Source organism: Stigmatopora nigra, chromosome 7 (genome assembly GCF_051989575.1).
Source record: "Stigmatopora nigra isolate UIUO_SnigA chromosome 7, RoL_Snig_1.1, whole genome shotgun sequence".
Lineage (NCBI taxonomy): Eukaryota > Metazoa > Chordata > Actinopteri > Syngnathiformes > Syngnathidae > Stigmatopora > Stigmatopora nigra.
Window position 1 is genome coordinate 3014258 of NC_135514.1, and position 26521 is coordinate 3040778.

At 36.4% G+C, this 26521-nt stretch overlaps 3 protein-coding genes across 5 annotated transcripts; all 3 read right to left on the reverse strand.

The window, feature by feature from the left end:
- Nucleotides 1-52: 52 nt before the first annotated feature.
- On the reverse strand, nucleotides 53-5333 carry sult2st3 (sulfotransferase family 2, cytosolic sulfotransferase 3). 2 transcript variants are annotated; one of them, XM_077721840.1, is made up of 6 exons: nucleotides 5160-5333; nucleotides 3336-3544; nucleotides 3116-3242; nucleotides 2862-2956; nucleotides 2592-2772; nucleotides 53-1955 (listed from the first exon to the last, which is right to left on the reverse strand). In XM_077721840.1, the coding sequence occupies exons 1-6, from the start codon at nucleotides 5293-5295 to the stop codon at nucleotides 1810-1812; spliced, it is 894 nt and encodes a 297-aa protein (XP_077577966.1). In that variant the 5' UTR covers nucleotides 5296-5333; the 3' UTR covers nucleotides 53-1809. The 2 variants fall into 2 exon arrangements, with proteins under 2 accessions (XP_077577966.1, XP_077577965.1); XM_077721839.1 differs by lacking the exon at nucleotides 5160-5333 and adding an exon at nucleotides 4156-4558.
- A 1562-nt stretch (nucleotides 5334-6895) lies between these two features.
- On the reverse strand, nucleotides 6896-11238 carry tmem147 (transmembrane protein 147). Of its 2 annotated transcripts, none has more exons than XM_077721566.1 (8): nucleotides 11088-11238; nucleotides 10657-10759; nucleotides 10098-10167; nucleotides 9957-10022; nucleotides 9345-9481; nucleotides 9183-9267; nucleotides 8921-9042; nucleotides 6896-8118 (listed from the first exon to the last, which is right to left on the reverse strand). In XM_077721566.1, the coding sequence occupies exons 2-8, from the start codon at nucleotides 10731-10733 to the stop codon at nucleotides 7998-8000; spliced, it is 678 nt and encodes a 225-aa protein (XP_077577692.1). In that variant the 5' UTR covers nucleotides 10734-10759; nucleotides 11088-11238; the 3' UTR covers nucleotides 6896-7997. The 2 variants fall into 2 exon arrangements, with proteins under 2 accessions (XP_077577692.1, XP_077577693.1); XM_077721567.1 differs by having other exon boundaries at nucleotides 10963-11089.
- Nucleotides 11239-12235: 997 nt separating this feature from the next.
- Nucleotides 12236-20024, reverse strand: gapdhs (glyceraldehyde-3-phosphate dehydrogenase, spermatogenic). Its single transcript, XM_077720238.1, has 11 exons — nucleotides 19925-20024; nucleotides 15367-15426; nucleotides 14998-15094; nucleotides 14699-14805; nucleotides 13924-14014; nucleotides 13727-13845; nucleotides 13550-13631; nucleotides 13262-13413; nucleotides 13020-13182; nucleotides 12838-12935; nucleotides 12236-12728 (listed from the first exon to the last, which is right to left on the reverse strand). The coding sequence occupies exons 2-11, from the start codon at nucleotides 15393-15395 to the stop codon at nucleotides 12659-12661; spliced, it is 1008 nt and encodes a 335-aa protein (XP_077576364.1). The 5' UTR covers nucleotides 15396-15426; nucleotides 19925-20024; the 3' UTR covers nucleotides 12236-12658.
- Nucleotides 20025-26521: the final 6497 nt, after the last annotated feature.

Genomic DNA, 26521 nt, shown 5'->3' on the forward strand with positions numbered 1-26521 from the left:
AAAGTTTCAATGTGTTTATCAAAAATGTGGTCATAAGTTTTTTTTTACACACTACACCCAATATCATAAAATCATCATAGTTACGTTTTCTCATCTTGCATACATTTGGGACTATTAGATACTTTCAATTCAGCTAGAGTTTAAAGAAGACTGTTTTCTGCACCAGATTGTCGATGACTCAGTATACAAATATTCTGTAAAGGTGTGTTTAGGTGAGTTGGAACGGAATGACTGTGAACCCACACCCTGACCCCCTCAAACACCAAAGAGCTGAACTAGAACAGATTTTAAGATAGGTATAATACCAAGTCCAGAAGTCTTAATCCGTTATTTAAGATGTGCACAATGTGAATGAACCTGGTCTCATACAGGAACACCAAACTTTTCCATGCCTGTGTATCAGTTTCCCATTTAAGCACCCAACCATTTTCATGACCCTTTACCTTTGTAAAGCATATCAACTATACATCAGGGCAGTCCATGTATCTTTCCCTGTGGTTCCCAACAGGAAACCACTTATGCAACCTATTACTCTGCTTTAATTTATTAAGTATTCTAAAAACCCTCTTTTATTTCATTTTACACCACCACTTTCAGCAAGATTTTGTGGGGAAACCCAATCGTCTAACATTTCGGATGACTATGAAAGTTAAAACAAATTATTGACAAATTGCACCTTTCACTTTTATCAGAGCTTCAAATCATGCTTTGATCACGGAAACTGAGTAATCATATTTACGTATTAAATGTATTCATTGTATGCCCTATTTCTGTCTGTTTTTTCCTGTGTAGGTAAGTCATGAAGACCATCAATTTGAACTGCCAGTGATTTTTACTTAACCTACATGCCAATACATACAAAAGAAAACCATTTCATTCCAAGCACTCATTGTCTCTTATTCTCAGAATTAAATTGTGGTTGCTTAATATGGCATGCAGGCCTATGAGTTCGCATTTTCAGATTCAGTTTCTAAAGACAAAAATATCAGCCCATCATTTGTATCCAAATTCATCAAGATATTAGAAAAACTGTTCATATGCTGCCCTCTATTGGTTAATTATGCCAATCTACAGAATGTGTGTGAATGTTTTTCTAACATAAATATATATCTTTCTTATGCGTATAATTTGGTCAGTAGAAGTATCAGAGAGGCTACACTTTACTCAGATACACTAAACTGCCATTATATTCCACAGGCTTGCACTGCACTAAATTGACTCTGATTCATACTTTTTCGTATTTACCTTATTGGAGGATGATTTAATTGTCATGTGCCATTTTTCCACATTAGCATCCAAGTACTTTGTTCAGGTTACAGGTTATGATTTAACACATGAGAATCTTTAACAGATCTAAACCAATCAGTATGGCAAACCCAAGAAAAATTGGATTTTAATGTATTAGCTTGTATACAGTAAAACAGAAATGTAAGTAGCATTTGCACAAATACTTTGAACATCACATTTTAGGATACACTGTTATTAAAAAAGATAAAATTGTAGTTAATAAAAATATATTATTGCAGAAATATGTACCTTATTTTCATCCAAGCTATGAGATAACAGTCGGTAGATTGTATGCATGAACCCAGTTCCTTTATATACAGTGTGTGAGTCTTGTTTTGGATTACAATGACAGTGTACCTAATAATGAGGCCAGTTAGTGTATACAGTATTGTTAATGAAGCTTCACGTTTCAGTCCCCTCATTGTACACAAATTCTGGTAATGGGGAGTAATGCTCACTATGAAAGTGTTATAAAATATCTGATTATTAGAAAATCTAATTCTAAATGTATTGCTAGGACACTTATGTATGCACATCTGCTACCTCTGCTGTGTCACTCAAGTTCCATGGCAAAGTGAAATTTTCCCCCTCCATCTCCTTGTAAATAGTTGAGGAGAAATGGGCCAGTTGTTCTGAACTGAAATGTTTTTTCCAGTCTCCAACAATACCTAAGCCACAGATGAAATTTTTATAAATACATTCAGACAATGTATTAGAAAATATAACAATGATTTTCATCAAGTTGCCTTTTCTGCATTCTGGTTTAACTCATTTTGTATATTTATTCCGGAGGGAGCTTAATTGAAACCGACTGGAAACGTAATTAGGATTAACTGTATTGAAAATGAATGGACGGACCAAAAAATGTAAGTAAAGTTCTATTCAGCTGAGTCTGTATCACTTCTTGAGTTCAAGTGGGATCAGCTGGCAGATTCATTATTTTTCATTTTTCATTGGTTTAATGTTATAACTGAAAAATAAAGTAAACATTTTGAGCACTGATATCCAGTATCATTCCCCCTCAGTAATAGAAAAACATACATTTTTCATCATGTGCTGTTCCTTATCAGGATTTACAGCTCAAGCACCTATTTACACAGTAATGGAAAAAAGCCTAACATTAACTTAGCTAAGAAAGCAATGTAGGCATTATGCAAACTGCACTGAGGATGCACAAAGTATTCAAACCCTGAAACCAACATATGAGGTGGTTTTGGCTGACAGTAGGCGTATTTGTTAAATGTAAAGGGTGCCTTCACAAAAAAAATGGTAAATTGTAGGGAAAGAAAGAAGTGTTGTCTCACCTTTCCTAAGGAATTGAGATTTGTCAGGATCCATATACATTTTGGGAACCAAACTGAAGTTGGACATCATGTTGCCTTTCATGGACTTGAAAGAACAATGGTCGGCTATTTTTTTAATGACTTCTTCACTCAGTTTCTTTCCCAGGAAATTGGCAATAAGACGTAGAGCTGCAGGAAGGTCCTGCAAAATATGAGTGTTTCTCAATGCTCAGTGTGTGTGCAACATAGATTAAAGAAGAAAAAAAAAAATCAAGCCATTTTTTTAATTACCTGAATCATTTGCTCATATGTAAGATACATGATTCTGTCTCCCAGGTCTGTGTGCTTCCAGCTTTTAACATGGTCAGTCCATTTGCCAAACATCACTGAAGACATAAAACACATCATTTCATCATTTTTTTGGGAAATCAAAGGTCAAAATAAGGGTCATAGACATAGTGAGTGGACATTGCAACTCGGTGACCAGATTGTCTGAAGAGCAATGCATTCCCCCAGAAAGAAAGATATGTTTTTAAAAACTAAACCTCTGCCTTCCAGGAATTTGTCAATAAACTCCTCCCAAGTTCCAGGGTCTTCAAGGAAAGCAGCCATCTGATGGAAATAATAGGAAGACACGAGGACATCCTTGGGGTTCCTCATTACATAGATCACCTGAAGAATGGAGAGTAACTGGAGTTAGGTTACAGAATGACATTGGATTTGGTAATAGCACAAACAGTAATGTATTTTGTAGCCACTACATACCTTGGCTTTGGAGGAGAAGAACGATTGCGGCATGAGTCGGAAAGGAAAATGTGTAACAAGCGCACGTGGAGAAGACAATTTATGCACAACTTCTTTTAGTCTCTTTTCCTCGAGCCAGGGAACTCTATCCCAGTTTGGAATGGTTTGGATCGGAGTCAAGTCACCCTCACTCAACACCAGTGGGAGGATCTCTTGCATCCAGGTTGTACCTGCACAAGAGATAATTTTGTGTTTTTCACGTGCAGAAACCAAATTGTTGCTATTCAATTGAATGAAGCAAGGTTACGTTCTATATTATTCCAGAATTCAATTTGATCAGCTGGCTACCGATTCAGGGTGTTCCCCGCCATCTTTTTCCAAGATGGCGCCGTCACGCGGAAGCCAGTGGCAGTAGCTCTGTCCACTCTTATTTGTTTTTCGTCTTTTACAGCCCCTCTATTTTTTTAAATGACATTTTAATATTTTTTACTTTACGTTGTACTTTTTACTTTAATGATGAGTGATGAGTATTTTAATCCTTTAGTCTTTTTTTCTGTGTATGTTTCATATGTACTGTTAACGGATGCAGTTTTTTTATATGTATCGTATCTTAAGCTGACCCAGCCCATCTGTCAAATTTTTAAAGTCAATGTGTCCCTCGGGCCGAAAAGTTTGCCCACCCCTGATCTAGACAAAACTCTGGTGATTTTACAACTCATTGCTGAATATTTGCACAAATACTTATCTTCCCCGTTTCTGTGAGTTATATTAAACTGTGGTATAAACATGGATAAGGACCACAAAAGTAAAATTGTAGCGGGGCTTGCTGAGTAACACCAACCTGATTTGGGGTACGTGACAGCAATCGCGTCGTCGTCTTTAAACGAGAAATCCCGAGAAAGAAATGTGAGACTTTCTTGAGAATGGGTTTCCTTTGGCAACAGGAGTTCATGATGCTTAAAATAAATCTCTTCTGTAGCCATCACATTCGTCCTACCAACTTTTTCGGGAAGGGCAAGGTGGAAGCAAAGATGCGTTCAAGTACGTCGGAACGCTAAACTGTACGAAGTTTGAGGTATTACCTTTAACATAATTCAGACAGCATCTATTTTATCCTTATTTATTTTCTCTTTTAGGAAATAAAAATAGTTAATGTCACCACCCTAGGTTCAAAAAGGAGTAAACAGTACTTCCTCATACAATAACTTATGCATATTTCCGAGGGTCAGGCAAATAGCCACCACAGTTCTCAACTTCCGTCAGTGGAATTGTGGAATGCTACTCGCCAAAACTTGTTAAAAAGAGGGTGGAAAGATAACTCTAACTCGGAATTATATTGTGGCGATTTATGGATCGTTTATTTATCAAACACGATCCCTTTCCCCTGAATTCTACACAATACAATGTTCTCCCACGTCTTAGATAGGATTCTAAATGTCAGGTCACACTGTTCGAAACCATGCATGCAGGTCATAAATTAAACTACTATTAATATCCAGTTTATTTAAGATGCCAAATAATTACACTTCAAGTTGGACAGAACCTCATAAAATAGAATCAAAACGATCAATGAAATTGTCATTATAATCACACTTTTATTGAATTTGTACCTTGCTGTTGCCTCTACACCAAACAAAAGTGTAACACAAGTTATTCTTAAATAAAATAAAATCTAATAATTAGACACTATCATATCACCCCTCTGCCCATCCTCCACTTTGACTGACACATGCATTATGTCACTGCTGATTAAATTCACCTTAACCACTACATGGACATCTCTTTATTCCCCGTCTCATAGAATGTTTTCATGTCATTCTCATATGGAAATCAATAACGCAATACCTGATTTAGGATATGTCACCGCAAACACATCGGTGTCTTCCACGGAAAAATGTTGTGCATATTCCAAGCTTTCTTCAGAGTGTGCGCCAGGTGGCAAGGCCAAGCCACGGTACGTGATGTAGCTGGGCCACGACATGCTGACTGCAAATCTGCAAGATGACTGATAAACCACATGTCCCGTCCCACTCACTCTTTGAGGTCGTCAGTTTAGTAGCATGTGTGATTGAAAATAAGTTCCTCCTACTTTATCCGAGAGGGCCGAGACACTACTACGCTTAATACATCCAACTTTCTAGGACAAGGGTGTCATACTCGGGTTGGTTCGCAGGCCCCTTTAACGTCAACTTGATTTCACGTGGGCCGGACCATTTTATATATAATATTTAGATTTTTTAAAAATTATAAATGGATTAAAAGAACTGGATTAAAAGCCATTAATATTCAGTTTTTTATACACCAAAAACAATGTTTATTTTAGCTTTTTAATATATATTTTTAGATTTTACAAAATTATTTTTGAACTAAAAACAGGAAAAAATCACAATGATTAATTTAAAAGGGGGAAAATCAGGAAATTGAATATACATATATACTCTTCATTTGAATGTGATCCTAAGACAGAAAGTCGACACTCATGATTTACTTTTCCGGACCACACAAAATGATCCGGCGGGCCAGATTTGGCCCCCGGGCCGCCATTTTGACAAATGTTCTAGGGCCTCCAATGAACTCACCATATGTCGAAGTGATATAACAAACTATGTTTACGTGTGCTATTATATTTCTCTTACCATTGGAGGCTTTCCCTTAAACACTCAAAGACAAAACTAACACATTTACTTTATGCTTTAATTTTGTGTAACATTTCCTGACTTCTAGTTAAATCCGCTGCCCTTCTGCCCCCAAGATCACACTTTTTTAATTATACATGGAATGTGCAAGGAATAAGTAAAGTTATTAGTGTTTCCCAGCAACTGTTTCTCCTGCATGCACAAATCAGTGTGTGAATGGAGAAAGTGAAATACATGTTCGAGTTAGTGAACAGGGAAGTGCATTGATGCCCATTTAGAATGCAAGCTTTGTTAACTCCCCCAAGCATGAAGAGGTAGAGATAAGTTGGGTGTGGGGCAGAAGAAACTGACATGCAGCATTAGCTGAACTTGGCAGAGGGCAAATAAATTGTGGTTTGATTCCGGTATTAATCAATCTTCAACAATTGTCCACCTTCATTGTTCATTAAGTGCTTAAAATTGCCTGGTCAATCTTTTCACTAAACCACAAAAAACATGGCCCAAAAATCTTTCTAATCTTCCAGTGCAAAAGTTTCTGCAGGGTTCTTTTCAATTAGAAATGTTGTTGTTGCTGTACTGTTCTTTACCTAAATGACCAAAGTAAACAATGTAGAGAACCACAACTGATACTTGGCACTTGCCTTCAGTGTATAAGTACTTTCAAATGTATTATTTTTCTTCTTTCTCCCTCACAAAAGTGTAGTAACACTATACTTGTGAGACCTAGGCTAGTTTTTCTTTTTATTTTATTAAGAATGAGTGCACTGGATGGGGAGCATTAGTACAGTATTAAATATTCAAGACATGATATTACACCCCAAAGGGATAAGGCTTGTTTGGCTTAGGTACACATTATCTAATGATAAAGCATCCGGTTTTGCAGGTTTATATGATTTTTGATCATATAAGGGGGCAGTTATTTAAAAAAATAAAATAAAAAGTCCATTCATGGGGTGAAATTTACTATACACAAGGATTTTCACTCATCAATATTGAATAGGTTTAAAAACAATTGAGATTTTGACATTTACCCTTCCATAAATGTGCTTGAAATCAGCCCAGTTACCATGACCAAAATTAACAAAACCACAACAGTATAATACATCATTACAATAAAAATTCAGATTTATTTAGACCTCTTTGCAACATAATCTTTATAATTTTATAACATGGCTAAGGTATAATAGGCCATCAACCAAACATTATGTAATCAAAAATCTGAGAGTATTAATCACATCCACACTTGATTTTAATTGAAGTTTGATGTAAAAAAGAAAAAAAAACATAATTCATTGTAAAACATTAGTATAATGAGCTACAATTCTTGAACTCTTTGCGTGTAAATAGTCATATTTTTAACTATCCATATAAAAGTAATACATGAATGTGTTCATAATCTATTCAATAAAAAGGCCGAAAATACATTACATACAATGACAATGATTCACAAATATACACATTATCACAAAATCCGGTTTCAATCGATACAAATGATGATGTAACGCAGTCACCCAAAAAAAAAAAAAAAAAAAGCTCTATCACAAAGCCTGGATGAGGTGGTTTAATTACCGTATTTCCCAGACTATAAATCACACTCGCTATAATAGTTTTGCTCGAACTGACTCGTACTTGGGTGTGACTTGTTTTTTCTTTTCCTCACTGACAAGCCTAAGGACAGTAAAGGCATGCTCTCTTCTTCAGGAGCTTGCAAAACTGTTCAGAAGTGATACTAAAAATGAAGACTTTAATAGTAGTGATTTGGAGTGGCACCAAATGTTCGGCAAATGAGTTCTGTTGGACTTTTTTGGACTACAGTTGAAAGAAAAACTTAATATGCAATGTTAGCTGCTGTTCTTCATTTTAATTCTATGACTATATTGTATAAAGTTAGCACTTAGTTGCTAATAAAATGAAATTCCCTGCAAATTAAGACTTATGTATGTGCCCCTTGATTGTAAATTTCCTGGCTGATGTTACTTATACTTCAGTGTGACCTAGAACTTAAAAATACGGTAGCAGTTGGTAGTGTAGATGTGAAACAGTTGATTTAATTACTGTGTACCAGGGTGACAAAGAGAAAAAGTGAGCAGAGAGAGATGGCACCGGTCAGGACACCTTTTACCAACAACACGGTCCAGCTGCCCAGGAGGAAGGCGTGGATGAACAGTCTGCACATATAAACATAAAAATCAATTTATAGTTATAGTTTTCTGAAAATAACAGTTGTAGCTCTGCTTTTTTTGCAGGGACACAAAACTGTCACTGAGAGCTAGAGGTTATAAATTATGGCTAAAACTCTTGCAACAATCCATGCAACACAAGGTAACAGCTTGCTACAAAAACACATGATTAAAACCCATTTCCTCCCCATTTATTATTATTAGTATTTGAAACCAAAAATTATTATTTTATTTTTAGAAAGCTATTCTCGTGCAGTTGTGTTAATAAATATTGTTCTAATTCTACAATTTTGGATTCTACCATGACTCTATCTGAAATAAATTGTATTAAAAAGTGTATAAATGTGTCCGAGTGACCAAGTCACAAAAGTAGGTTGTCTAAGTTCGGGATAGCTGCCAATGGAGAGTAAGTTTATGAACCAGTCTATGTTTGGAGTTTGAGCTGTGATTTTAATTTTATTTTTTTTACACTTCCGCTCACAGAAAGTTGGAAAACCATACATACTACACAAATAATGTAGTTACTCTATTTGCACCTTACCCAGCACACATTCTTTCACTATGGTGTTTCTCTAAAGAATTTTTAACGCACACTTGTTTTGCTGATGCTATATTTGTATCATTGAAGCAAATTCATACATGTCATTATGTTAGTAGTGAGTTCAATGTTGGACGTTTACAGTGAACAAAGGTTCTGGAGTGGCTCACTGAGGATATGATTTTAATTTGAACAACCTCCAAACTCTGGTTTGTATTTATGCCATAATGTGTGTGTGAATGGTTCACTTACTCCATAAGGAAGGACTTATAGACACAGAGTGCCAGAAGAACAGTAACAGGTAGCCTAAAGCTCTTAGGAAGATCATATCGTGTAAACATCCACACTACTGCTGCCATGCCAATATAATGGACCTGTATACAGAGAGAAAGAGAAGGAATACAAACATTTTACATCTTAGCATGAACGAATTGGTAGCCAGTGCTGCAATGACAGGGGCAACGTGAGAAAAGGAGACACCTTGTGGATATAAACGTGAATGACAGCCACTCACCAAACTTATATTGGAGTCAAAGCTCATCTGTATATATTTCCAGTCAAATTCAATTCCCCTCGCTCCGACCCACAGAGGAAGACATCTACAGAAACAGAGTAGGCACACTAGCTAAATGAAAACTCATTTGTTGGAGAAAAAAATAAGAAAAAGAGAATTTACCTTGACATTACAAGTTCAGCAGTTGCCCAGCCCATAGCAGCCACCATTATTTTATACTCTCCTTTGCCAGCATTACGTGACATGACAAGGTGGAGTCCCAAAAGGTCTGCAAGGTCAACTGTTGCCTTCATAAATTCCTGACAGCCAAATACAGAAAGAATAACTTTATCTGTTTTTATCCTGTCATCAACCTTTTGTCATATTAAAATGATACAATGCCAAAAAAATAAGTAAAAAGCAATAGAATAACAACAAGTTTTGCCAACACACTTTTGGCACGGGTAGTATATGTGCCAGGCAACAATAATTAAAGTTTAGTACGGATACAAAATGGCTCATGGAAGTTATTGCCAAATAATTGCTACTGTCCGCTTGCATTGCTTTATATTAAGTAGGAGAGAATGGACCCCTTTACAAGCCAGGAAGTTGGCGGAGCCGTAAAGTATCGTCAGCATTATGAGGATGGAAAAATTAAAAGTCTAGGTCAGTCTCAGCTCATTCTAATTATCATTACAAATGCATAATATTTGCTATTGTTTGAATATGAAATTTGGTACGCATATAATAGATGTTGTGCCTTGTGAGTAGCTGTGATGTCACCTGGTAACTTACCCCTACAAAGTCATAAACTCCAGCTCCTCCTTCCCAGGTGGGGAAAAAGGTAGCAAGAAACAACATCTGACAAACACAAAAACAACAAATCATTACTTTTGTTCAGTGCTATGTAGAGGAAATAATAAAGCGTGCACTCACTTTGCATAGCTGGACAAATAGGTAGGTAGCTCCAGCTTGGACACACCTCCAGAAAGCATTGTACTCAGAACTAATAATATGATACATAGGATGAAGAAGACATGTTAAAAATATTGGAATCAAGTTTGAACTGCTTCTTAAATACTTAAAGCCTCAATTTCAGTATTACATGAGTGCCACCATATGCACAATACAAAGAAGATTATGCAGACCCTCGGAGCTTGGACAATAAGCTGATTAGTTTGATGTCTCTAGTAGAAGGAACTAAAGCATATAACAAAATAACTATAAAATCATAAACTGTAAAGAGTGAAACATTTTTCAAATGCCTGTAGTTTGCATTATGAAGGCTTACGGCAATTTTGTTCCAAATCACAGTTCTGAAATGCACAAACTTTGTGTTAGGCCACAAATAAATAATTCTTTATTAATAATTTAGGATTCTCCGAGGTTTCCTAAACCCATTGAACGCTCCTTTTGTTTATAATACTTTTACTATTATTCTAATCCTGTTGACTGGATGTATGAACATTAGGTACATATTCAAAAAAATACTTACAGCCCGCTGCACTTATAAGTAATGAAGTAAGGGAAATATGCCAAAGCAAAACAATTTCCAAAATGAAATAGGGTCATGACGGCTAGTCAAATAATCCGCTGGCCTGTTGAAAGATACATTTAAAAAGAAAATATATTAGTGCATACATAACAACATGCGTAGAGTACATTCACAGTGTTTGACTGCATCGCCGGATTTAAATTGAAATTTTCGATTGAATAGATTACATTTATTGTATATATGTGAATGAAAAAAATTTGACTTTAGTATCTGAGCTACCAAAGGCACCGGCTTGATCGCACTCACTGGGTAACACTAAATCCGTCATGTCCATCGAACCACAAAAGAACGCGATATACATATAAGCGTTTCAAATATTAAAGAAACATTCAGCATAGAACGAATATCAATATTGGAAAGACGTCACTTACTACAATAATTATAACGGAGTAGAAGTCATGCAGCAGAGAATGACAACCGGAAATGGGGGTTGTACTACATTAAGATTCTTCCGACAGTGTAAAAGTAATTCGTTTGCCAAACGTTCCACGTCGCGTGTTCAAAGTCCTGCAGCACAAGAATAAGGGATGCAACACAATTAAAAAAAATACATTAAAATTTGAATCAGGTGTGTTGGTGGAGGGAGACATGGAAAACAGACTGGATAAGGGCTCTCGGGGACTGGATTTAGCCACCGGCCTATATGAGCGTTCATTTGTCATGCTCTCGAGCCAAATGTGGCTGCCGTGCCAAATGAATGTGGCTATTTGCTTCTGAATATATTTTTGTATATAAGGTGGCTCTTTGCCACATTTTAAGTTTCTCTTATTTTATTCTCTTTTAAAGCAGACTGAAATTCATCAGGGCCCATTAAAACACAATATAAATTATACTTAAAAATAAATTGGCAGATTAGATTATTTTTTATGATGCTTCTGACGTAAAGTCAGGATCTCTGACTCTATGTGTGAGGGTGAATGGTTGTTTTTCTCTTTCTCCCATGCGATTGGCGGGCCACCAATTCAGGGTGTCCTCTGTCTTTGAACGTTAAAGTTTTTCTAAAGTTTGGAATTTTGCTATTCACCCATGCTAGGAGAGTGGTTCGACCTGTTCCACCCTATTGGGAATGTTTGTTGTGGATACACCATAAAACTTATCTGCAACATCATTTCGCCAAAGGGCAAATGGCTTTTTCAAGATGTTATTTAAAAGTCACCATACATAAGACATTACTTCCTAGCCTGGCAAATCTCTAATATTTGTTTTGTTTTTTGTTCCATTCTGACTTACACATGGGCACAAAGTAGAGACACTAAAGTGAACTCTTTCATATATTTTACTTGCTAGCAGATCAGCAGCAGACTTGTAGGTTTGGGTCTCACCAAGTGTTGCATGTGGGTCCAACTATTAAAGACTTGAATATTAATGAAACACTGATACACACGATCCAGCCTGTAACTGTTGTGATTGCGGTATGTAAATAAACGTGATTCAAGTTGGAGCATTGTCAATGAACAATACTGACAACCTGGTATACTGAATCTAGTGTGCAGAGGTAGAGAGTACACAGGTAGACAGCTTTTGGATTTTCAACTTTTATTTTTTTTGTCTCATTACTCTCTAGACAAGTTACAGTCACAGTGCCCTTTCTCTTCCCACTGCTGAATAATCATTTAAGCCACCAACATATGAGATGGATACAGCAGTTAACGATAGTACTGAGCCATAACAACACATATACTGTAGCGATGGGAGGTGAAGAGGGCATGGGCACACAGATACAAATACTGTCACCGGTCAGTCATGACATTATTAAAGGAAAAGACAAGATTAAATCAGAACACTCAACACATAGTTTCTGCGTTCTACTTTTACAGAAAAGCTAAGGAAATGTGATCCCGTAACAGGGTTAATTGGTGGAGCCTGCATGTAAAAGAGAAATGGAATACAAGCATTTTTGGGGCGGTCCCTTTCTGGACATGCCATAAGCACAAGAAGTTTTCTACTCCTTAGAATGCATGTACAACAGCAGGTCAGCAACACGGTGGCTGTAGCCATACTCGTTATCATACCTAGAAAAGGGAAAAAAGGAATAAACCATGAGAGCAGAAAATAAATGCATTTTGTGCTTCATGTAAAAAATGAATTGAAGTAGAGGACAAATGCACACAGAAAACTAACCAGGAGATGAGTTTCACAAAGTTGTCATTGAGAGAGATGCCAGCACCAGCATCAAAGATGGAAGAGTGGGTATCACCAATGAAGTCGGAGGACACAACCTGCACAAATACAATACAGGTAGTCAGTGTTTGCTTATTACATCAAAGTAAAACATTTCAGACATTTATGTGATGATGTATCACCTGATCCTCAGTGTAACCAAGCACTCCCTTCATGGGCCCATGAGCAGCCTTCTTGACAGCTTCCTTAATTTGAGCATAAGATGCAGGCTTGGACAGGCGACATGTCAGGTCCACCACAGACACATCAGCCACAGGCACCCTGAAGGCCATGCCTGTCAGCTTACTGGAGACAAATGCACATCATTACTTATTTTTGGCTCTTAACCAAACAGCGAGAATTGATTCCTGCTTTATGGCCTCACCCGTTGAGTTCGGGAATGACTTTGCCAACTGCTTTGGCAGCACCAGTTGAGGCTGGAATGATGTTCTGGTGAGCTCCACGGCCATCGCGCCAAGCTTTGGCACTGGGGCCATCCACTGTCTTCTGGGTGGCTGTGTAGGCATGGACTGTGGTCTGCACAATGAAAAATGGGCATATCTTTCAACACCATCATTCAATTTACTATCAAAACATCTTCAAAGTCGGCGAATTTCAAAATAGATACTGATGTTAGCTGTTATTGCTGTAAATCACTGTTATTGTGGCTTACCATGAGAGCCTCGTCAATGCCAAAGTTATCATTGATGACTTTGGCCAGGGGAGCCAGGCAGTTGGTGGTGCAGGAGGCATTGCTGTCAACAAAAATATATCATGTTGTCTTTGGTAAGAAGTCTTTGGATTCGAGTCATTGACCTGCACTAACACAACACTTGTGTCGTCATATTACCTGACAATCGTCATGGAGGAGGGATCATATTGGTCTTCATTGACACCCATGACAAACATGGGGGCATCGGGTGATGGAGCTGAAACCACCACACGTTTAGCCCCACCACTGATGTGAGCCTAAGTCCATGAGTAAAAAGGGCAAGTGTTAGAAAGCTGACTTTTATGTACAGGCTTGTATTGGATCGACATACATACAGAAGCTTTCTCCACATTGAGGAAGACTCCAGTGGACTCCACGACGTACTTAGCGCCAGATTTACCCCAGGGGATCTCAGAAGGCTTCATGCTAGATTGAGATCAACAAAAAAAAAATATATATATATATATATTACGATTATTAGAAAAATAAATTTCATCATTACTTCTTGAAAGAGATGACACAAACTGGAAATATTTAACAAGTTAGAATTAGTGCTTAAACTGTGAGGTTGAATACTCCATTTTGTCTTTTACAATGTGTCGGGGCAAGCCCACAGGAGAATCAAAGGACAAAGGATGCTGGTGCAGCTATTTCCTGTGACCCAAATTCTTTACACGTTGCCAGAATTCACTTGGAAGATTAATAAGCAACAGGAAAAAAATGCTACATCAATAATAATGGATTCTATTTTATACAGGTGGTGCCAACTAAACAATAAAATGACCATAATTCCACTGTAATAAGCATACCATACGTGTGACCTGGTTTAAGACAATAGAATGCAGGTTCTTTTGAAATTGCCTTTGAAAAAAGCAAAGCACCGGCAAAGTGAGTTGATCTAAATTTGGCTTTATTACAACATAGAAACGCAACTCTTTTCATCAACCTTTGATCTTGGTACCCATCAACGCAACTGGGGTGAGACGCAATGATACGGAAATATATTTGCACGTTTTAAGGGAGTGGGGAAATAAATCCAGTTTAATTTTACTTCCAATAAGCAATTACCAGTGGAGGAGATCATTTAGAGTTTAAACCATTGGGACCTACCATTGGTAGACAGAGATTGACTGGTCACCCACGATAAGCTTGTCATTCTCAACAGCCACATTTCCATGGTAACGGCCATGTGTGGAGTCATACTTGAACATGTAGACCTTAGAGGCAGGAGCAGATATTCCTCATATTAGAATTATTTAGATCAGATAAAATAATTAATACAGTCATTTGTATGTGAATGCGAGCTAATGGGTCTAATGGGGATGTTAAAACAATAATATTACATCCTCATATATACATATGGAAATAATATGAATCAAATTTTCACACAAGTCATAGTATGCCCTCACCATATACTGCAGATCAATGAAGGGGTCATTGATGGCCACAACCTTGATGCCTTTCTCAAGGCAGGCTCTCAACACAAGGCGGCCAATACGACCAAAGCTAATAAAAATAAAAATAAAAAAAAGAATACATTGTTAGTTCCATTTTATAGTCATTCCTAGGATGCACCTCCATTTCAAAATATCTCTTGGCAGTGTCTCATGAAAAATATGGGGAAATCCAAACTTTTAAGTAATCCAACATGAACATTGTGATGAGATTGGGGCACATTTAGCTGCAGAAAAGATGGGCTAAGGGGTATGGGATAGAACCCATTTAAACCCAGCTCTATAAAATCCTACAACCCAATGAGCACTTTTCATATAACGCACCCATTGATTCCAACACAGAGATCTGACATGATTGCTGATCCTTTGGGGGTGTCTTGTTACCTGGAAAGAAGACAAAAGCAAACATAAGAAAGCCAGTTGATAACAGCATGACATTATGCAGAAAAAGCAACATATCAAAGCAAGAATTCTTAGGTTATGAATGTGAAAGACATTTACTTGGACACCAAAGTAGGCTTTATTATATTATATAACCTATGTGGTACCCATTCATCTCACAAAGTTGAATTTAAAAGGAGTATTTCATTGCTATTCAACAAAAATGCTGTGAGGTAAGAAGAGGTGGTTTTGGTGCTTGCATGGACATGTTTGGAGGACTCGTCATTGACAATGAAAAGGAAAGCAGGGAAGAGGCTGGAGTAGAAAACTTCAATCAGATCAGACATGATGGCTGCCTTTATCTCGGCTCTGTTGTCCTGCATTTTTCTGTGGCTGTACTTTTTTAGTCTCCTTTCATTTTTCTTATCCTGTGTCAAGTATGCCTCCGTCTTTATTACAGTTTAATAGAAGTATTTCGTTTGGTCCTGTTAAATAAATATGGAGTGTCTTCCTAGACTTCCTCTGTATTAGAGAACCTGGCCTGGAATTGTTCCGGATTTAAAATGGCGAGTTACTTTGTAAAACTCACCGCTCTTGTTAAACCGATAGCAATGACCCGTTCAAGCCTGGGAGTGCAGGTTGTCCTTGATTCCGATTGGATGTCATTTTAGACCACTATAATCTCCTTAACTGTGGTGTGACTATGTATGTCTCACTCATCTTAGACAGGATGTTAACCCACTTAAACCCATTATGAGAATACTTCATATGAAGAGCTCACAAACACAAATAGTGTCAACCAAAGTAAGGTGGCTATTATGGATTTCAATTACTTTTCGGATGTTTGATGGTGAGCTTTATTTGAAACACCTTGTCCACCGTGTGGCATCATGTTACACCCTGGTAAATACAAGACGGACTAATGTAAACTGGATTTTTTTCTTTTCACCTCTACCCATGAATCACCTTGTGTGTTTACAAAACTCAGCATTCTCCTCTTTTGTCTGGAGATTTTTGTCCTTGCCGCATTGCCCCACCTAAGCTTTCTGACTGATAATAATCAGGAAACTACATATAAAGTGTTGTATTGCTAACTCGATAAAATGAGGGAAAAACTTTATGAAAGCATTTTATGTTACTGTTAGATTTTTTAATAAATAGCATTCAACAATTCACCATGTCACTATTCCTACTATATTCATTTTTATTTGTACTTTTATACAGTAGTATGACAGTTTCTTCTAAGACTCCCAATCCTGGTTAAATACTAAACACTTCAACTACAAGTACTTCACTAACTTGTCAATCAGAAAGTCTTTGTATTATCTGTCTATAACTAACTATCAGTACAGCCCACTTAGTACATTAGCTGCCTTGTTACCTCTGTTCAAATGTGGAAAATGTGCGGGTATCAAGTGCAGCTACTCAAACCCAACTAGAGACTGTGTTGTGAAAGGGGTTTTATTCAGGTCTTACATATGGAAATGTTGAATCTTTTCTTAAACTGACATATCCTATCCTAAATTAACATTGAAAAGAATTGCATTAGTTCCTGCAAACTTACTGAAAACTGCTGCCTACACTTTAAATTAAATCAAATGACAAACACTGACTGATCCTGTATTCCGCACACGCTCACCTTAACATTGCGTCACATTATGCACAAAGGCAGCATTGTGCTACCTTTGAAAAAGTCAAAATGTTGTGAACAGCAGTTTACAATCTGATGACCTTCATTAAATTTCAATGAGGAAGCCTAAACTAGTTTCTAATGGTCTCATTGGTGGCCATCTTTTTTCTGATATCACAGTAACTACTTAACCCCAGCAAAGCCAGTAAATGCAATCTCATGTCTGCAATACTTTCCCTGGATTAATTCATTCTTTCATTTTCTGTTGTGCATATCTTCACAATGAACAACTATATTTAACTATGAACACTATATTTAACAACTACAGTTCAGCATACCCCGCAATCTTTTTTTTTTTTAAATAAGCGGTACAATTTAGGAATGGCTAACTCGAGCACCCCCATGCTCTCATACCATTTGTTCCTTTTTAGAATTCTTTGTCAGTCCTGTCCGGCTCGTTTCACACACACACACAACCCTCCCTCTAAGCTGTGACCCATTTTGTGAAAAAAAAAGGGTGGGTGGGATTTGGAGGGGCCATGAGGTTTACCCACACCAACACTCTTGCATTCCTTGTTGTAAAGGGACAGCAAAGAGTAGTCGATACAGGCAACAATTATTTTTAAAAACCCCTCCCGAGACAACAAAATGTCAACACAATGCCCTTCCTCAGCTTTTCTGACAAACTCTTAGCCTCTCTTAACTATTCAATCTCTCACTTTGCGTTTTATCCCTCTGCCACACCCTTTTTCAAATTGTACTTTTCCATTGGATTGCACCAAATAAATAACTCTAGGCTAGGATGAACATCCAGAAAGAGCATGTTAATACTTGTGGTCCACCTCCCGCGGTAACTAAGTAAATACTTTGGTTGCAGTTTTACTCTTTTAATTACAACACAGAACTGTAATTCTCCCTGCCTTCCTGTAGCCTCTTGTCACCTTGTTGCCACATTTTTGTCCAAAACACACACTCACACAAACACACATACACACAGTTTGGCTGCACAATCAGCAGGCTTTACACATCCTGCAGACAGCGACGCACAGTTGGCACATCTGCTCTTTTGTCCCAGTGGCATGCCTGATCAGCAGCTACGGACTGGAAGTTTAGTTTAACTCAGGGTTTTGACTGGCTGCCTGTCCTTTCACAATATTCTTTTTGTGCAAATTTAGAACTGGCAGTGACTGTGCCTTGGCAAAAAACAAATTAAGACATGTTTTAAAATGTTTAATGTAATGTATAAGGCAGCCAGCAGTGCATGCATCCACCTAGACATGAATAAGTGAAAGGTGTGCCTTTCAGCCTGCAGGGAATTCAAAGGATGTGTCATGTGATGACTCTGCAGAGGAGGCAGGGATTGCCCTTGTCGACGAACACCACCTGAATGCAGCATTTTAATTCAGCTATGGTGAATTAAATGGTTATTGTACATGTCATGACTTAAGTATTCTAAATTAATACTAACAGAATCCGTTATCAAAGGTTCTATAACATTGGCCTTAAAAACGTGGTACCAGTTAAGGAACACACAAAAACAAATATATTTCATTTAACAATTTGCAATTTGCTTACTATTAGTTAAAATAATAATTATTTTTCTTAATTGCATTTTATATATCATTCATACTCTTACATACATTCATATTCCATTCTCGTTAAGTTCGCGACAGTTGCAGGGGTGCTGTAACCTATCCCAGATATTTTACAACAGTTCCCTCTAGTGGTCAAGTTATGGAAAACGTGACAACCAATGGGGCAACAAACCCCCTTTGCCATACTGCCTGCTATGGTTATTCAGTGTTGACTATCCATCTTGAAATGATCCAAGTTGAGAAAGACCGAGCTTTCATATCTACATTTTTACAACAGCTGCATGTCTGTGGGTTGACCTTCCTCGGCTGGATTGATGACCTTCAGCAAAGAGACAAGGCCTTACATGGCTACATCTGTAGACCATTACTTCAGTAGTAAAGCACATAGCAGGCATTTTATAAAGAGAGAACGCAAACAAGAGCGAGATATAAATGCTCATACACGATGTGGCTATGTGTTCATGAAAGAGTGAAAAGTGAATTACATCATATAAAAAAATGTGCACACCGTCAAAGGGTTGCGTTCAATGTCTCCTTGCACAAACGCATCAAGATTTCATAACGGTAAGGCATAGAAGCACGTAGCTCTTTTCACGCAAACATTTAACTATGTAACTGCCTCAAAGCTACGACATTAAAGGGGAAAATGAAAATATTCAACGTGCAAGCATTTGTAAGTGCGAAAACGATCTTTGTGGGTAGCTATTTCTTTGCAATTATATGAGAATATGTCGAGTATTGCATAGTTACGTAACATGGACGCTCGTACACTTCCGCAAAGATGCCGCAAAGGGAGCTACCAATGTCACGCAGCAAGGCTAGCCAGTATTATGAGAAGGCAAACAGCCATACCGTTATTTATTATGTATACAGGTAAAATTAGTTTTCTTGATGATTTAAAATTAATCAGGAGGACCGAAATGATGCAACAACGCATGGATGACACAACAGCCCGGCGCCATAACTGCATCCCCTCCCTCCCATCCTCGATGTTATCCTCAATTCCGGAAAGAAGTAAAGCCCACTACAAAACAAACAAAAAAGAACATTCGCAATATCGCCCATTCATCTTCTGAATTTGAAAAGAATAAGCACCCGTGTATGAATGGGTCTCTCTTCAACACTACACCGACACGTAAGATAGCTTTTGGACCTCCATGTCTTTGCAATGATAATACAAAGCAGTTATTCGACGTAGCTGAGCAAAATGCGTCGAATATCCGTTGCGTGCTGCTCAATTGTGTTGATTAAGGGCTAAAATCGGCTTAAGGCTTACCTCGACGACTGACTGATGCTTCCTTGAATGTGAGTGCGCAACCTACAGGACCGCCTTCCGCTTTTATATATGACACGTGCCTCAATGGCCGGGTTTCCATGACGACGTGACGTCACACCATCCTTTGCGACCAGCGTCCATTCTGTACGCGGCTTCTCACACGGCTGCACCATCGTCGTCCGCCATTATGTCGGAATCTTGACGTTGCATTATTAAGACATGTTGCAGCTCCTATCCGCATAGAAGATGGGAATCACAATCACATAACAATGATCACATCGCAACTGAATCCTGCTAGAAAACAAGTTTAGCTGCGTTTATTTCACACATTTTCAGTATTCACACAGTATAGTTAGTAACTAGGAAGATTTACTGTCTTCTACTGCTTTGTAATGGTTCTTACTCAATTGTCACGTGACACGTTTCCGCGAGGCTACGTGCAGGAAGAAAAATGTGTCTAGCATGGGAAATGAATTCAAAGTAACCCTTCTCAGTTGTGGTTATATATATGCCTAATGTTTCATAACTGGAGAAAGAATGCAGAAACTGAATGACTGACTGGCTAACTATTTCTCCCTCCATCACACCCATCGCTTCCATTCATTCATCCATGAAGATTAAATACTATTCGTACCTATTTTGTGATTGACTGTGTTAATGGAGGTATAAACAACACTATTAGGTCCAGAGGGTTTCTTCGAATACATAAACGACGCCCATAGTTTTCTTGTGTAACAGTTACATTGGGTTTACACTATAGAGAGTACTATAATTGAGAGGTGAATGACTAAATTGTTGCTATGACTCGTCAGAAAACATATTTGAGAAATGGCGCCATCTTGTGGAGTTGTATAGTCATGGGCAATCGATTTTTCATAGATTTCGGCTGCAAATTAAAAAAATACAGGAAATTCTAATGAGTCCAGAAGGCATTGTTTAAATTTGTTGGATAAAACAGCATTGGCATGGAATATTTGTTTACAAAATATTGATTAACTCTTGCCTGAGCTCAAAAGACCAAATTAATGATGGAATAATTTTCTACCGAAATGAAAATAACTCAATATAAATTAATATATTTAAAAAGTGAATCTTTCTTCCACTAATTATGAAGAATATTTTAAGAAAGTAGAAAATATTTTTTGCAACTACTGCATTTTTACTACTACTACTACTGTATTTTTACTACTACTACTGTATTTTTACTACTACTACTGTATTTTTACTACTACTACTGTATTTTTACTACTACTACTGTATTTTTACTACTACTACTGTATTTTTACTACTACTACTGTATTTTTACTACTACTACTGTATTTTTACTACTACTACTGTATTTTTACTACTACTACTACTATTACTACTACTACTGTATTTTTACTACTACTACTACTACTACTACTATTACTACTATTACTACTACTACTACTACTACTACTACTCCTCATCCTACTACTACTACTACTCCTCATCCTACTACTACTACTACTCCTACTACTACTCCTACTACTACTACTCCTACTATTCCTACTACTACTCCTACTACTACTACTACTACTACTACTACTACTCCTACTACTACTATTACTACTACTATTACTACTACTACTACTACTACTACTACTACTACTACTACTACTACTACTACTACTACTACTACTACTACTACTACTCTTACTCCTCCTACTACTACCACTACTACTACTACTACTACTACTACTACGACAAAGTGGCTCTTTAAGTGGTTGTATACACTACTGCAATGCATATATTTACGAATGTATTATGTCTTTGATTCTTTAAAAACTTTGGTGTAAATATTCTTGACATAGATCTAATTGTATTAAACTTAGTTTACAATCTTGACAGAGTGGGAGTGATTCAAAAAGGACATTTCATATGCGATTTTTCTTTGGCTCAGTAGGGGGCGATCTTGTCTCAAATACACAAAATAAGACGCTTTTATGATCAGCTGTGACCATCACAAGTATGACCAGGCTGACATCTCTGCTTATAGAAGTATAAAATTGTTAAAAGTCAGGCGTTTTTCTTGAATTGTTATATTCCATTATTTTTTTAAATATTGTATTTATTTCAAAAACAGGGGTTAAAGGTTAGGATAATTTGCTTGTCCTATAATATCTGTACCATGGCCTAACTGTGAATCAGTCTTAAATTCAACTAAAAAATATTAAATTCTTGTTAACTAAATCAAATAAATATGATATATTATTACTTTATTTAATGCATTGCACGTAATACTTAAAAAAACATTCACCCACACACATACTGCAAATATTACTCAGTTAAAATACAACCAAAAATCTAAAACGTGTAAAGATCAACACAAAGCAAATTGATAAAACAATATTCTCTCCAACTGTGTTGGAAGCTTTTTACTACTTAGTATTCACAAAAAATGTGTGTTTGGTAAAGGATAAAAATCTTTATTGCATTTGTCATGACGGCCCTTCATCCAAAAATAGTATTTCCATTAATAACCCCTCCACACACCAGATTATGTCTTCTTGGAAGCAGAATGCCCCTGCATAGCACAACATTGTATTTATTGATATTTAAGCTTCCTTTTATAAACTGTCAGTTGAAATGAGCCACTCACTGACAAATCTTTCATATTCATCTCCCGCCACTACTTAGCAGGAAATTTAAGTCTGATCTGATGAGTGGGCTTATACATAGCATATGCTTGTGCAGATGTGAACATATTAGAATTTTGGGTTTCCTTCATCCATAACATTGGAAAAACAAACCATTTGTCATGACGCTGCCAACTACTACAATCAATACCACATGCTTTATTATTGCCAGTGGTTTTTAAGTCGGCTTTATTAAGCTCAATTTTCATGTTTACATACCTCCATTCATTATAAACATGTATTCATAAAGGTGGTGTTTCTTTACAGCCTTTATCCACTGAATGAGATTTAAGCATTATTTTGGTAGCCTTAAAATAACCCCTTGACACCCTTCAGGCAAAGAAACAAACTTATCTGATAATATTTTCATAGGCTGCGTATTATAAACATTTAAAGAGGCACTAAATGCAACCCAACTCTAATACTGGGATCTGCTTATCATCATCTAGCCACAAAGTCTGCCAAAAGGGTAGAGGGCCAACATTTACCCCAAGTTCAGACATTCATCATGACAATTATATTTTACAGCATATTTGCTATTGATTAAAATATAAAGAGGAAGGGAAAAAAGCTAGATGGGAGTATGTTTAATAAAAGCCTGTATATAAATACCTTTAAATACGTCATTCTTCGAGTAGAAATTAATGTTATCAACACTACTTTTTACTCAGGTGATGTCATCCTAGCAGAAGTGAATCATTTTTGTCTTTGTGGACATTGACCTGAAGGATTTTCCTAAGCAGCCCAGCGGGAGGACCAAGCTGCTGCAGAATGCGATAAACGGAAAACAACATTCAAAATGAGAAACTCTGGTTGCAGTATGGAGTGAATGGAATGTTAGATTCCATACGATGAGTCGGATATGTACCCACAATGACAAAACAGATGTCTGAATAATAAAAATAAAATAAAAAAATGCTATATGGTTGTTGAAAAAAAATGTTTAGTGGAAAGACAACTTAAGAATGTCATTAAAAATTCATGAAAAATCTAATCAGATACATTGTCTTTCCACATTTTCAGTAACTAAAGTAACTATTTAGGAATTTTTTATTCATTATTTTTAGGCTCATCTGATAAATAAAGATGTGGAAGTCATATGTATATTTTTTTAAAGAAAAATCTTCCATCTCATTTGTACGTTTTATAAGGGAAATAGAACTTAACAATAATTACTGAAAATAATTACTTTATACTAATGCATACATGTAATAATAAAAAAAATAATGCATAAATATAGCCACTGGCTCCACTATAAAGCACAGTGTAACTCACCATAGTGTAATACAATAAAGAATTTGACTTAAATAACTGAATGCTAAGAACATTTGAAGAAACCATTTCTATTATGGACCAATGAAAATCTTTCTTCAACCGTTTAAAACTCACTTTAATACCTTATAGATTTTTTGAAAACAATTTGAGAGTAGTGTGTGCATTGGTCCAATATCAGTAAAGTCCTTTGGTAATGTTTACTATTGTATAAACCATTGCTTAATTTTACTAGTTGACCAATCATACATTGTATTTTGTCTTGTCACTAAAGCTGCTTTCTAGAGATGTGTTCATTATTTTACTGCAATTCATTATTGTGGTGAAATTTTTAATTTAATGATGCTAATGATGTGAAGCACATTTATTGGACTGTCTTCTTCATCTATTGCACATGTCTTTATTTGTTGATAAATACACTGTTGACTGCTTCTTATTTGTATTATCTGCAATAAATATAAGGTTAATTTAAAATTTAAAAAACTCTGACCGTAACACTTTCTCAAAGCGCAACCAAGTTTTTCAACATATTGGTATAATTTTGTGAGTTTATTCTTTCGATATTTTTATGTTTCTTTTACAATCAGTGCGTAATTACCAAAGCTATAATGATCAGTATACTCTGTGTGATAAATTAAACCTGTTCTCCTGCCAACCTTCTTATACCACCTGATCTCATGTATTTACTTTGGCCTCTTTGCTGCTTTGGAACTGTCACTTCATCACAGCCAACTTGTGTTGTCATTGGAGATTGCAGAAGGATGTCTGTTAATCTGATCTGAAATTCTCAACCTGGATCTGGCAGCTTGCTACAAACACCTTTTTGACTCCACAGCAAAAGAGCCACACAGAAAAATCTCAAAGTATTTGAGGGATCGACTGTCTATAATAACTCTACAAGAAGCTTAGCCGGAGTCGTGTGTGGGATTTTTCTGATGCTTTCAATGTGTCTGTATTATTAAACATTTTTTTAATAACATTGGAAATACTGTAAAATAGTTAGTTAGAGTGTATTGTTCCTTTACTGAATTGTTAAGAAGTATTTGACAAGCATTTTAAAATTGGAGAGAATTAAGTGAGGGTGATCACATCCTGCATGGTATTCCATATTTCCCCATTAATTGAAATGTGTTTTAGTCACAAATTGAAATTAAGTTTTTAATTGTACAAAGAAGAGATTGATCGAAACAAATTTTAAAAATTACAACTGCATATAACTTGCGTAATGATCACACTTGCCATCTTTTTATTATTTTTTTTACATTTTTTTATGTGCCCTCTTCTACCAAGAATATTTACAAAATTCCTTTTCAGTCAATGTAACTCAGTCAATGTAACTATTTTCATGGCTCAGACATTTACAAAACAATTGTGAGTTCACTTTGACACACTGATATTGTTAGATGTAATTAACAGATAAACACAAGAAGAATGTTCAGTTTTGATGAATTTGTTGTGCTGCAGGCTGAGTTCAAATGATAAAAAGAGAGGAAATATATATTTGAATGTGTGTGTGTTTTGCACAAAAGTTAACAACTTTTATCAGAGTACATTTCCATCAGGTGGTCCTCAAGAGACATGAAGAAACGAAAAGAGAACGCAATGAAAAAGCCAGCAAGGAATGAAAGATGAGCAAACTCTTAAACCGAAACAGAACTGAATATTAAATCTACAGGCTTATGCAACCTTTTATTCCACCTATTGGCACATCAAATTATATCATATTTGTACTGTGGTCTCTGTTCATTGGAACTCTTAATACATGCATGCACAAGTAAGAAAAATACTAATAGCTTTCCTATTCAGGGTAGTGTGCGTTAAAAGTAGAAACATTTACACATCATGGCTGTTGTTGAAATGTAGCAAAGATTATCCTGATCAATACTTATATTTTCCCCAACATCTTTTACGTCAATTTTTATTTCATTGAACATATAACTTGCATGAAATAGACTAAAGTAAGAATCACCATTAAACATTTTTTCCATGTTCAAAGATTATGTGAGTGGCATATGCCCGTCTCTTGCGCTTATATTTGAAGTTATTTATTCAACGTCTTATTCCTTCATTCTTTCACTATTCACTGGCTTAATCTTTGGCACAAATGTTGGCATTTTATTTTATGTAATATCATGTGGGAATATGTTACGTTACAACAATAACATTATTTGAATACATCAACCAGTTAAGATTGTTAATTCATTTCAGTCTATGGAAATGTATAAAAAGAAATGTAGACAAAAAATAAAAATAAAATCTCAGTATATCTGGCACTGTACCCTCAGAGCATGTTCAGTTATTATTACGTATATATGATAATTCAATAATTTCAATAACTAGAGCTGCATCTCAATTGTTATAATAGACAGATGGGATTGAGATAGTGTGACTTTTTAAACTAATCTTTCAACAAAAAATGTCTTCTCTTAAATCAGAGAAGACCATTTAGCATTTTGGAGTTTGACATTCCTTTTTTTTAATCTCAATGTTCACCTGCTAATTATACAGAGGGTAATGAGTTGCATATGTATACATTAAACCACTACTAGAATGTTTTAACAGCTGTTGTCTTTCTGCATACTCAACATATATCTGTGTGTAAACATTTTCTGGCTTTTCCCTTTTTTTTCTCTCCCCAAGTGTTGCTTTCTTCGACTCATTTGTC